The sequence below is a fragment of the Aethina tumida genome, chromosome 1 (genome assembly GCF_024364675.1).
Source record: "Aethina tumida isolate Nest 87 chromosome 1, icAetTumi1.1, whole genome shotgun sequence".
NCBI classification, from domain to species: Eukaryota; Metazoa; Arthropoda; class Insecta; order Coleoptera; family Nitidulidae; genus Aethina; species Aethina tumida.
Window position 1 is genome coordinate 43,286,888 of NC_065435.1, and position 14,864 is coordinate 43,301,751.

General features: G+C 32.3%; 1 protein-coding gene across 1 annotated transcript in view; it reads right to left on the bottom strand.

The window, feature by feature from the left end:
• The window catches only part of LOC109604489 (orexin receptor type 2-like), a 121,088-nt gene that overhangs the window by 30,741 nt on the left and 75,483 nt on the right, over positions 1 to 14,864 (bottom strand). The window contains exon 3 of the mRNA XM_049961819.1: positions 7,709 to 7,856. Coding sequence (XP_049817776.1) covers positions 7,709 to 7,856 — 148 coding nt within the window. The remainder of the gene's footprint in view (positions 1 to 7,708; positions 7,857 to 14,864) is intronic.

A 14,864-nucleotide genomic window follows, 5' to 3' on the forward strand; every position in this document is an offset into this window, starting at 1 on the left:
CTTGGCCAGTACAAAGCCCAGTGAGACCAATTGAAAACTTTTGGGATGAAATTGATAGGAAAATTCATGCAAAAAGACTGTCAAATTTGAATGAACTCGAAGAAGTTCAATATCAGTGGAAAGAAATATCGAATGATGATATTGAAAAGTTACTTAAATCAATGAAAAAAGGTGTTATTAAAAATAGTGGATATGCTACTAGGATCTAAGTAAAGGAAGGCTAAATGTACGTAAGGTTTTTTAGCTTAGAATTTAGTTACTTGTGACCTTTGAATTTTTATCAAATATTAATTATATATATTAATAAATACCTAACTACTAATAACTCAAATATAGCATAACTGACAATAATATGGATATTTAAACGTACACTTCTATCAATACAAATGAAAATTTCCAATATTGCTCTATATATGAGTGATAGTGTATTTTACTAGAAAATTAATTATTACTATAAATTATATAAACATTTATAATTACTATAATAATTAAATCTATTGGAAAGAAAAATATATTAAAATTTATTCCTTACTTTTGACTACCAGTGTACCTAAAATTAGATTCCAATTAGTTACAGTCCCTGAAATCGGTTCCCTCCATTTTAAACTAAGGAAACATGCCCCTTTACAAAGTGCTTTAATTTTGGCGAAACACGCGTTAATGTCTCTACAAAAGTTAACGAGGTCATCAGACTGTGGTCATGACAAACGTATTCGTGTGGCGACAAAATCCTCTAAAATTACAACGGGATGAAGGCCTGTGTTGTTTTCGATTCAGAAAGTACGTCGCACCTGAATAGGATATAGAAACTCATCCCCAGACAGGGTCATTGTTGAGAAGGGTCGTTGTGTTTCTTTAAACGAATTGGGATGTTAATCAAACTGGTCATAAATTACCTGACCGTTTTGATATAAAATAATTTATTACATTAACACTTTGCAACCAAATCGTGACTGTTGAAAGTAACTACCAGTGACCGAAAATAGCTTCCGTACCCTCAGCACAATAACGTGTATTGAAATACGCCCACTAAAGCCGTACGAAAATAATTCCATCAAAATTTATTGCAGAGATTTCCTTTTATCCCAGTTAAACTGACTTATATTTCGATATGTACAATATAAAGGCTCACACTCAAATTTGAAATTTTGGATTGAACATTCAAAACAAGTGAAACAGAATTTCGCCATCTGTACACAATTCAGTTTGTGAAGTTAATGAAACTTTCCCTCGAACTAGTTTCTGATTAGCAATACGCATCATAAATTGTTTGAAGGCATGTCCACTCCGGAAAATCCCCAAGTACTTTTCAACGAAAACTTTTCCTATTTCATTGAATGTAAAGTTAACTCTTTGTGATCGCGTCCACGTAAGTACAACAAAAACCGTTCGTTAATGTTTAACGAGCCATTTTTAATGGATTCATAGATCCCAGTCGTGCCTTACGAAACTGCCTGTTATGTCGACTTCGGAATTCGGAATGGTTTAGATTTTAATAAATATGAAGTAACATAAATTGCATGCATAAAGTTTAATTACGATATTCTCGAAGATCATTTTTCATCGGGTGCCTGGGAGATTTTAAAATGCGAAAAGTTCTCCTTCATTTATCAAAAAAATTGCACTACATCGCCGGCCACGATTAAGAGAACTCGCCTAGGAATTGCACATGATGCACACAAGACCGCGGATAAAGGGAAATGTTTCTTTCACGAGCCATAATATATTGCATCGCATTGGATACTAAAGTTTATGGAGGAGGATATGTTTTTTGCAACGTTCTGTTCGTCAGGTGTCAGAACAATGCAGTTGAATCCGGAGGTTTATGTTGTCTTCCGCCTCATTTCTATCGTGCCGTTCGTTCGACCTTTGTTTAAATCTGTTGGTGAAATAGGTAGAAAAGTGGCCGTCTGAGTTACATCTTATTTTGCGTGGTGGAGCAGGTAATTCACGACTTCGGTCGCCACCAATTATAAATTACGTTTGCTTTGTTCACGGTAAGAAAGCGATCTTCCTTTTGTCTGTTACAAAGGGTTGTTTTAAATGAAAATATAAAGGTCCATTAATTTGGTAAATAGGTGTAATCACAAGAATATAGTACTAAGTTGCTCACCGGAGGGGGCAACCTAATTTATAATTTTAAGGAAACAATTAATTTGTAATTTACTAAGTCGTTTATTGGTGCGAAAGGACACAGCTCAACTAAACGTGAAATCGTTAAGTTAACTTTGATAGGTGATACTTTAATGAAAACAGCCGGCTACGTGACTCACTTCGTTAACAACGGATTTAATTCTTTAAGACTCCGAGAAAAAAACAATAATTTCAAAGTAACAATACACAAATATTAAAAAAAAAAAAAAACGGGGCGTTATTACAGAGAAGTCGGGACTGAAAGATAACGGAAAAATTTTTATCGTGTTAAACTCATCAAGAACTGTGTTCGGTGTAAGAGCAAATCCAATACCAGAGAGAATTGTCTGAGAGATCAAATAAACAAACAGAACAAAGTTCAATTTGAACAGTTTGCTTGTCCTCCGGTCGACAATTGTCCATGCTAAAAGAGAGCAGCGGGGGTTTCTTTTGGGGTGTTTTTTTCCGTCTCATGAAACTCCCGTTTTACTTTTCACTTTAATTACAATGGGGTTTTATCAATATTGCAGGGATATAAAACCGAGTCGGGCAAAAGTGGAACCGGCAACTCGTTTAATTGTCACGTGTTAATGGCAACTGAGATTGGACAAATGAAATGTGCCTTTAGTGCACCGGAATTAAATACGTACATCGGACGGGGCGGGTTCGGTTGATTGAATTATTAATTTCATTTGGTGGATAAAAGCCACATTATAAAACTGCCTTCGTAAATAATTAAACGGTTAGGATTGTATGTTAATTTAAAGCTGGAGATCATTTTGAGAAATTAGTGTTAAAACCCGGTGGAAAATTGCCAACATAAATCAGAAAAGTTCCCGAATGGATGCGAATAATTTTTGGCGAAAATTAATATAACGGGATACCCCAGTTAGTACCACAAAGTCGACTTTTCGTATTAATTTACTTTCTTTAATAGAATATTTAGAACTAATTAAAGTTTTATTCAGTGTAAGTGTTAATAAAAATTAAATTTTAATAGTTTGGTTAAGTTAAGGAGAGGAGCGCAACTTTTGCGATGGCAAAACTTTTAAAGCCCTTTAATGCGGAAATGCAGTTGCAGTGTGGATTTTTCGTGTCAAAATTAACGGAATAATTAAGTTGTGTTAGCATTTCGCTCAAAGAGTTTGCGATCTTTTTCATAAAAAGCCGTCGCATAATCTTGATTCAATTATCATTGTGTGTGATGTTTCTGAACATGAACCACCTCCTCTTTGAAAACTTAGAGGGACGAGAGCTTCGCGTTAGTGACATCACTTAAAATTTCAATTGTTATTAAAATAACTTAAACTTCATAATATAAAATTACAATTTAGCTTTTTCCTCCTTTTGTTTATTATCCCCTACTTCGTTATAACATATTTTTGTGCAGCAAAATTTATTCAGTAATTAAAACTAACAAGTACATCTTGTGGTATTACGTTTGATCGTGAAATTTCATCGTATAGCATTTATCATGCAAAAATTTCCACACTTCACCCAGCAAGTGTTGAATTATGGATAAGTTGCATGCTTTTCATTAAAACTTCCTCTTAATTATAATTTAAAATCATGAATTATTGAGTTTCCCTATAATTTAACTTTTTTGATATCTCGCTTCTGATAAGTGTGCCCGAATTAAATTTATGTTAATACAAGAATTGAAATTGTTTTCGCCATTTATTTTTTATACCAGTCTACAATTGCAATTTTGCTTTTACCAATTTTAACTCCATCCAGACACGTTTCAATGGAACCGGGCGGTTGATATCTGCAAAAAGCAGTTTTTCCAGCATTTATTAGATAATAAAAATTTCATTGAAAGTTTTATCAGGTTTTGCTCAAATAGGTTCGTTTTTATTGTGGACACCTCGATAAAGAGATTCCATGTGCCAGTAAACTAACTGGGAATTTATCTTGGATACGCAACAATAAATCATTCTGTTTTTCGGATAGATATATAACATCGTGTATCGGACAGGAGACATAAAATGCTTTTTTTTGTAAATAATAATGATCCAGTACATTTATCTGATACTGACACTTTTCGTCTGATACAACTTAGTATTCAAAATAAACTAGACTTGAGGAAACTATAAATTACACACATAAGGTGAATGTTTTCTGTAATCTAACTGAAAATATTCACTAACATAGTAAATAGAACATATAAATCCAGGGGTCCAATTTTAGCAAAATGTGTTATGTCGTACCACATAAAAATAAAAATTGATTGATATTTTGAAGTTTGTTTTGAGTACTCCTTTCACATTATATCTCAAATATCGTTGGTACTAAGTCTTACAAATTTTAGACATCTAAGTGAGTGTCATAGAAGGCGAATTATTATAAGAGAAAGAACTTTTGTTCGTGGAAATTGTCAATAGGAGGAACTGGAGTCGAAACTCTGTCTGGAATTATTAGAAAGTATGGTCTGGAAAAGGTGAAGAACTTTTGCTTCAGATCCTTTTGTGACCCTTCGTGCAATTGCCAATTAGTGATTCACGGAAGAGTGAAGGCTTCTTATCATATGAAGGGTACGTAGAATACGGTTTTTTATACTCTTACCGTCTTCAGTGTGTTCTTCTTTCCAGACAGCAAAATCGTCATCAAATATTGGAGTGGTTCACAGAACAACAAAATTGTCCAAGCTTTGACAGAGAAAATATATAACTTCAGAGGTCCAATTTTAGCAGAATATACTGGGTACAGTCTTACAACATGAGGGTAAAAAATGATAGAGATTTTGAAGATTTCCATTATACCATAAATGTCGCTAGTATTGAGTCTTACAAATTTTAGACATCTAAGTGAGTGTCATAGAAGGCGAATTATTATAAGAGAAGAGTTCGTGGAAATTGCCAATAGGAAGAACTGGAGTCGAAATTCTGTATGGACTTGTTGGAGAGTGTGGTCTGAAGAAGGTTAAGAACTTTAGCTTTAGATCTTTTTGTCACCTTTCGTGTAATTTCCAACTTGTGACTTACAGAAGAGTGAAGGCTTATTATCATATGAAGGGTACGTAGAATCCGGTCTTTTATACTCTTGCTTTGCTTTTCATGTATTTTATAGACAATAAAAATAAACAACTTTCCATTCCATGGTTTAATTTCTGCAGAGGATTATATTGTTTATTAAAACATTTATTTAATTTATTAAAAACATTTTTTAAAATTGTATATTTATGCATTCAGTTAAGTTAAGTAGCAGCAATAAGTCACGGTTGTTTTCGCTCTCCATTATTGAATTATTCGGGTCACTTTTATTTATCAACGTGCCATTAGGTCTTTTAGCCGCAGAAGTAGAAACAAAGAAGAATAGTAATGGTTATACGGGCCTCGTTTTATATCACTTAAATTCGAATAATAGGATGTGTGGGTCACAAATTGTCATTTACATGTGTTCGGAAATTGCGGAATGAAAACCCCGAAACTAGATTATCCGCCACGCCACACCACTATGTTGTTGTTTGCATGCTGCGGAAATATTTACAAAGATTAAGTGTAGTTTAAACTGTCGATCGATAGATTTTATCGTCGAACTTAAAACTGCAAACTTTCATTTGCCTAAATATTCCGATTTATGTAACACAGATGGCCTCAAAATTGCCATCGAGATTTAGTCGGGTTTAATGTTCTATTTTTACTCGGCAATTGCTTTAATAACAGTTCATTAATGGGTCCGTGCACAATGGGGAAATTATCTCGGGGGAAAATAAAACTGACTGAAAATTCCCTTGAACTCATCAAAAAGCAGAATTAATCTCACATAACCAGTGCTAGTAAGTGACAGTTATTCGATTAGGATAGCGTAAAGGAGGCTCACGTCTCCCGAAACTCGAATCAAACTTTCGAATATTAATTTAAGAAATCCCATTAAAATTATATTTAACGTTAGATGGCAATATCCCCGAGGATCGTGCGCTAATTGTTTAGTTAAATGCGATGGAACATAATTTTATATACACCTTTTTTCAGTTGAGGTAATTGGACTTGAGACTGTTAAGTGAAAACTTTGATAATTTTCGCAGTAATTTTCCCTCCTTCCTCAGACAAAGCTTATGAACTTCACTAGGACTCTAATGACGTTAGTGCAGAACATTTATAAATTTAAGTCAAATTAAAGGGTTTCAAACCTTGTTCGGTAATCACCCAATTAAGCTGTATTGTAAAAAGTTGTTTTCGAATAATGGAATTCACTATTTAAATAAAACCGTCCGATTATAAATGGAAATTATTCACCTTTATTATCTTTTGTGTTGCTGGAAATAAAAACGTAAACCAAAGTTGGTGACAAAGTTTTGAGAAACTCTATTAGACTGGAAATTTGCAATTCACCTGAATAATCAAGGTATATTTTAATATTTTGAGCAAAAATGGACTGTATAAAGAGCTTAAAATAAATATGTGGCAAGCGAAAAGTTCCTAATGACGAAAATTTAGTTACCATTAATGGGATAAATTTATCCGAGATGGAATATTACTTAAACTACATTTTTAAAAAAGATAACTTTTTACTTTATGTCGAGCACAGCTTAAGAGAATTAGTAAACTAAATAACAACTTTATTAAGAGGTTTTTTTATGTGATGTGATATGAACTTTTCTTTTTGGAAGAACTTTGCGAGCGACAACAACTCCGGCTCAAATTGCTCAAGATAAAAAAATAATCGATAATTACTATTACATCGAGATTGTTTATAGTTTTAATTTTCCTTAAAGGAGTCCGTGTAACATGTTTTTCTGGCGTTTTTATTTTTGTTGAAGAAAGCAACGAAAGGCTTCCCTGATTTATGAGCCGAGCAATGTTGTTCTTTTCATGCGAAATGCATAAATACATAACGATACAGTCCGAGCGGCCTTTCATCTAATCCGGCGTCCGGAGCATCATTTATAAAACATACGCGGCGTATACAAATTTAGGACAATGGATCTCCATACTCTCCACGTTTCAATCAACTTGACGGACCGACGAGAACTCCATCGGAAATATTTGTTAGACAGATGGAATAATGCGAAGTGGGTGAGCGGGATCCAATGTTTGCTGCAGCGGTCGATTTGATTTTGATACACGTGGCGATTTTGTTCCTTTGAAATCTTGATACAGCCCAGGCTGGCGTCGATGTTTGGTTGTAATCAAAGAAATAGTGTGTTATAAATTGGTTTTCCAAGTTTTCCACGCCCGTTAACGAAAACTTGTGCTAATGTGTACTTAAATTAGAAGTTTGATTAGTCGTTAAGCCTTCAAATATTGCCTTTGGTGCCGGCTGGGAGCAACAGGTTGCCTCGAGACCATAAAACTTTGCCCCGACACTTCGATTTTAAAAAGTATAAACGGATATTCCGAAATAAATACGAACACGTTGGGCTTGAATAATTAATGCGTCACAAGTTGTGTGAATGTGTGTGTGAGAGAGATTGTGCGGGGATGATAAAATTCCACGATGCCGACACGGGTCGAGATTATTAACCGCGTTAAAGTTCCTGACATGATAGACCGGGACATTCTGAAGGGACAGAGATATTCGGAAGCCAGAACGCGACGCGAACAGAGCCTAGTCAGTCAGCCGATGTACTTACCGCAAGCCAGAGCCACTATCCAGATTATCCCTATGGCGGTTTTCGCCCGGCCCGTGGTCGATTTGAACTTGAGCGGAAAACAGATGGCATACCAGCGGTCGATCGAGATGAATGTCAGCGTTAAGATAGACACTGTCACCGAAACACTCTGAAACGGATAAATACAGTTAGAAAGTGTTTCACGACAAACAAATTTGGGGCGACTTCCATTTCTTTTCCCCCCAATCTAAGGATAAATAAAAATTTCCACTGCCATCGAAAGCACGCCGAGATTTGTCTGGCACAAACGCAGAAAAGTTTCGAGTGTCACGTTCGAATACAAAATACAGTATACATATTACTAGTTTCCAGGAAAGTGAACTAAATTGGATTCGAATCTGTTTATCACACATTTAAATGCGGATGCTGGCAATGAAATTAAGCATCGGATTTCAACTCCACGCCTTTTTATTTGCCCACATAAAAATTATGTTGCAATAAAGCACCGCAATTAAATATCCACCTTCCATTGTCTGGAACTAATTTAAAATTTAATTACCATCCAAAGATACAGCGAATATTCGAAACTATTCTAATAGCTGCACCGTCATATTCCAGTAAACATGCGACGCATATGGAAACAATGCAATTACGAGAGTCTGAGTGCAACGGGAGTGTATTGATCAAGGTCCGGACTAAGAATCTCACATCGAAATTAATATTACATACTTAACGCTTTAAAGTTTCGGTCGAGGACATCTGCAAGTTGCAAGTGACCCATGTACTCGGATGGTAGTTCTGCGAAAGTTTAAAACTGAACGGGGAAATTCTATCTGCAGTTTCCGACTAACGTTGTTCAGTTCCATTTTTAGTCGATGGTCATTTTCACACAGACATCAAGCTTTTATCGTCGATTGGTGCAAAACGCCATAATCCTTCAAATAAAACCATCGAACATGAATTGAATTTCGCACCCGACAAATCACTATTGTAAATACGTATTGCAGATTGGATCTGTAAGTATGATCAGTTGAACTTTCAATATTTCACTTCATTCACAACAACTGGCAATAAAGCAAATTGATCGCGACGTTGGATCTGACGTGTTTGCTTTTCGCGCTTGCCATATTTTCGTACGAACGCGCCCGCTAAATTCGCTAGGCAAGTAAGGAACATTATGCAATTCGGTAACGTTATTAAGCCACAGTTCAATGGAGAGTATGTTCTTTTATATGTTTTTTAATGGTCTGAATGGAAAACGATTTATTGAGTAATGGTCCATGAATTTTTAGCGATTTTACAGTGCGATGTTCAGTCGAGTTTTTAAAATTGTCTACGTAATTACGTTTTAAATTTTTATTGGTAATATTAATTAATCCAATCTCAATAACTACAAATTTTCCCAAATTGTTTAGTATTATCTGATTAGATTGAGAGAAACTGATTTAAGTGACCACGCCTCAATGTTTTTTAATCATTGTTTATCGTAAACTGGATTTTACCTCTAAATTTTACAATAATATATGCAACAACTTATCTCAACATATTGTTTCTCATAGGTCTCTATATAAGAGGCAGACAGAAAAGCTTTTTTAAATATTATTATTATTTAGTTTGATAAAAAGTTAAAACTTTCTGTGACAGTCTCTGAAATATTTATGAAAAATGTTCTTTGGCAAATTTATTAGTAAAAATCCGAAAGTGCCGAAAACTTTATGTAATACAAACTACTACTAAAAAAATATGTTTTTTTTGTTTATTTTAGATGAAATCTATAATGAAATTTGCCTTTAAAATATTGTAAAAACATAAAGCTTTCCAAAAATATATAATTTGTAATATATATATATATATATATATATATATATATATATATATATATATTTATTACATATCTCGAAATTGATCAGAAATATTGTTATATCTTAATTAAAGATAATTTAATATACCACAAAATTTTTGTATTATATTTGAAAAGTTCATTCAATTATGGTTTCTGCCTGAAGTACGTATCCCAAAATAAAGAGACATACCTTTTTTGAATAAATAGCTCATCTCACGTAAAAAATTTTAATAAAATATAATTTAATATATCATAAAATTTATGGAAGTCTTGAGTTTTGTGTGACATTTTAAAGGCAAATTCAATTATGATTTCAATTTGATGAAAAAATATTGTATATATTATCTCGAAATTTAAAGAAAATTTAATGTTTTATATCACAAATTAGGAATTTTATAGAAAACTTAAGATTTGTATGACATTTGAAAATCTAAGTCAATTATGGTTTCTATCTAAAATAAAAAAAATACGTATCTCAACATAAGGAGATGACTAAATAGTTCATCTTACGTAAACAATGTTAATGAAAGATAATTTAATATATTATAACAGTTTTGGAAAGCTTTAGTTTTATGTGACATTTTAAAAGAAAATTCAATATTGTACATAATATGTTATATCGAAATTCATAAAAAAAAATAAAAAAGTTGTACACATCTCAAAATAACGAGACATATAATTTTGAGATAAAAAGCTTATCTTACGTAAAGAAATGTCTGTAGAATTCTTTATTTGACGAAAAAAATTAAATATATATTTTTTTCGGAATCTGTCAACCTTGTTATTTATGAAAAATACTATTTTCTATATGAAATATCGTTTTATCTTAATTACAGACAAATTAATAGATCACAAATTAGATTACATTTTTTCTGATATTTTAAAGACAATTTCAGTTATGGTTTTCATTTAAAAGATAAAAATAAAGTAAAATAAAATACATTTTCTCGAAATTTAAAGGATATGTAGTTTTTGAAGCAAACATTTTAGCTAAAGACAATTTAATGTGACACAAATTACATAATTTTGGAAATATTAAGTTTAGTTTTGTCAATTTTTGAGAAATTCAACTATTCATTAGCTATTTGGAATAAAAAAGTTTGTCATTAAATAAATAAATAAAAATCGAAATGTATGGCTTTTGGCAGATATTCCAGGAATGGACAGATATATCAAAATGCAATTTGCTACAATCAAGTCAGTTTTTCTCTATTTGTAAACTGCTAACTACTCGTAACTGTTATCCAGCACAATAAAGAGGAAATATTTTACCCATTTGTGCAGCAATTCATGCAAAAAGTACAACATTAAAACTATAGTGGCGGAAAACTTCCGTTCACAAATTATTATTAAATAGTTTCACTTTGAGCAAACAGAAAGTATGGATCAAAACCAGATTTGTATAAGCAAAATATTTCAGGCACCTGTGCAACTCCTGTACGTAATTACATTCCTAATTTTTCGACTGGAAATACCTTGCAGCTATTGTGGCGTGTTCGAAAAGCCGTATTGAAAAAAAATTAGTAGCAAAATGGAAAAAAAAATTGCGTTGGACACGAATATCATTTTTATCCATTTATCCACATTATGTGGGTGTCAAAGCCTAACGACACTAATTTCCTATAGACGCATGTGTTGACAACTTTGGGGTGCATAAATTACAGCCTCCATTATTGTCCTTACAAATAACTGCAGACCAGTGTGCATTTGTTATTTTCAAAGTTGACCTCTGAAAACATGCAAATTTATGAAATTAAATTTCGTAATGAATTCCATATATTAACGGCCTTGGAAGTATATATACAGAACCGAAATATTGGTTACCTACAGAGCAAAATGACACCCCGAATTAGGAACGTGATTTATTAGTAAATATTTTATATAATTAAAATTCCCTGTCACAATGGTATTTGTTGCTTTATGGTTTGCTGTCTAAAAATATCCTTGCTCAATAATTATACACAATACATTTTATTCAATAAATCATAAACATAACAATGACAACATTCCATGTTTTGTAAATGCATGACTAATTATTAGAGTTTAATGTAAAATATTAACTAGTAAATTGGGCACTTAGTATGATTTGAATAATATTAACAATTGTTATTATATATTTGTTCGATATTATTCTTTGGGTCATTAATAATAAAGATTAATTATTATAAACAAAAATAAACCACATATTAATTTACAAATGGACATTATGTATTTAAAACTAAACGTTTTGACCTGAGGTTAATCACAAAATGTGATAAAAAATGATACATTAACTAATTAAAACAATAATTAACTAGAATGCAATTAATTTTAGGAAAGAGGCCACATACATACACTGTTACATAAGAAGTCCATTTTAGTAAAATAATATTTTAATAGGAAAAAATTAGAAAAATGAATATGTATTTTTTAAAATTTTATGATACACCCATTTTTTTATTTTTTGAAAAATTCTTTTAAAAATGAAACTCTTGAAAAAAAGGGAAATTAATTTGTTAAATTTATTACAAAATAGCAAACCGATGTTTTTAAAAACAAAATTAAATTAGAAAAAGAAAAATAAAATGCTTTTAATTAAGAAAAATATTGTAAAAGTGAGTGTGGAACCATGATAGAATTTTTCGAAAATTTCACAAATTATTTATTTTTTTGTAAAATCCATTTAAAAAGGAATAGTAAACTAATAATAATATTTTTATAAAACAAAAACAAAATTAAAATAGGAAAATGTGAATAAAATAAAAATAAAGTGTGCACAGGAAGGGGCCTATAGACCGAAGAAAAGATTAATATGTAAAAATGTAAAAAATTGAGGTGGAGAGGTGGAAACTACATAAATTAACAATTTTTTTGAAAAACACAACGATTTTATCGAGTATATATTACAATTTTTAATTTATTTTTTCATTCAAAAATAAAATTCTATTCTATTTTAAAAAATTATTGACGTATTTTGAAAAAATCATTTTTTTTTTGGTTGACTCAAAAAAATTGAAAAATCCTCTAAAAAAATAAAATATTTCAGAAATGTCATAAATAAAGAATTTACTTCATTATTTTTATTTTTACTATTTATTCATATTTTCTAATTATATTAATACGAATATAAATTTCATACGTTTTTGTGTGGGAAATACCAATAACAATATTAATTTGTTTATAAATGCATGTCTAATTATCAGAATTGTGGAATATTAACTGGTAAAATGAGCATTTAATATAATTAGAATAATATTGTATGTATCATTAAATTTCATTAATATTAGAAATTAATAAATACTAATACTATACTAATTATTAATAAATAAATTTTATTCACCTACACACGATTTCATAAAACAGACTGTGATAATTGTAAATTAAAAACTTCAATAAATAAAATCAGATTAAAAATACAAATAATTATTTGTAAACAAATCTTGTGCACAGGGTGGAAGCATAAATATGTGATCATCCAATGTAAAATTTTATTTACTTAATTAACTTTATGCGAATCGAGCGTCGGCTTTGACGGCGTCGACGTTGTTTTAAATAATTTTGCATTTTTATTACCCGCGTACGTGCGAAGTGTGCATTGACTTGAAACATATTTCGAGTCGGCGTGTGTTCGGTTCATTACTTTTCGCCATGTGACGATAGGTGCAAATAATTCGATTATTGAACACGGCAAAACCGCATTTTGTACGCGTCACATACATTCGTAAAAGAGAGGAAAGAAGAATCCAATTAATGCAGCAATATTTTCCGCCAGTGTCATAATTTTGCGAATTAATCCGGCGGCGGACAAAGTTTCTCGCAGTTATAATTAATAACACAAAGAACATGTCTACAACTTGCAATGCATTAATTCTATTACCACCCCCCAACACATTAACTTCATCCGGAGCATGATTAAAATTTATTGCATTGTCTCTATCATGAATATTTATTTGAAAACTTTCGATTCCGGAGGATTAATCTCGGCAAATGATGCCCGGCAATGAAGACTCGGCTGGCTTCATTCACAGTTGCCGCTGTATAAAATAATCCATGTAAAGCTTTAAACATAATATTTTAATCTGATAATGTCCCGCCTGCACGATTTTATACAACATATAATGTGAGAAGTTGCCGCAGAATTTTAACAAAACCCTCCCCGTAATCTGCCTTAATAATTTATAAATATTAAAAAAAGTCGCAGTCCGCGACTCCCCCGCACGACTTTAATTATTAGATTTCGTAACCATTGTCGAAGGTAAAAACGATGAAGAATGTAAAACGGGCGACTGTTCTGATTTAATTAGCTAACCGATTCCTTTACGGTGCCACAAAATCCGTTTAATAAAGGCGGTAAAGCGTCGAACACGTCACGTTGTGTGATAAAAGGAATCTATATTTTCCATTAAAGGAATTCAACTGAAAAACAATACCTCAAGGACTGTATAAAGAAAACTCCGGGCGAAAATTTGTCACACGTGACTTTCATACGTTTATAAAACTCTTTGGGAACTCCACAGTTTCATTCGGACCGGAATGAGTTGAGTCATTTACTTCCATTTTCTTCACAGTTCGGCGAAATTGATTTGTACGAGCCAAGTGTGTCAGTTATTCTTTATGAACAGCATACCTCACACGGCTCGATTACATAATTTCAAACGGAAGCTGGTAAATGATAAACTTTGTAAGTTTGTTCGTCGAGTTTTCGACATTAAATACCAGGAACTCGGACGAAAACAAAGAAGGCGTTGCGAGACGATTTGCACAGCATTTTTCTCTTACAATAAGGATTTCTGTTCCGGCTGAATTTTTATCAGACGTGGCCGGAACAAAGGCTCCGGTATCTGCGTTCGGTCCCGTCGTCTTGTAAAAATTAAGACACTTTCCAATTAGGACCTTAAAGGCATCAGGTAAATAGTCGGCGGGAAGTTTAGCAAATGCGAGTAGATTAGATTATCTTTTGCATAGATAGGCAGGTCATTTGCCTTGATAAATTATGCGGTCTAGATACAAACCAACCAGCCATTTTGGTTAATACAGGGCTATCTGTTTAAACTAACTACATTCGGGATTAAATAACATAATTAATTGTTGAACCTTCTCTTTTTAAAAGCACCAACTTACTGAAATAGTGGTTTAAAATTCTAAAAATAAAAGTCGCTCGCGTTTTATAGGCTAAACACAATCTAGAGGAACGAATTTAGCAAATGATCCGCGCATTCCTAACGAATGGATGGGATTGTGTTTTAGCCGGATAGACAAGCTCATTTGAGTCCTGAGATTTGGATGGGAGATTGCTTGTCGATGTTTAGATACATGTATTAGCTGATGTCACATGAAAATGGTAAATTAGAATAA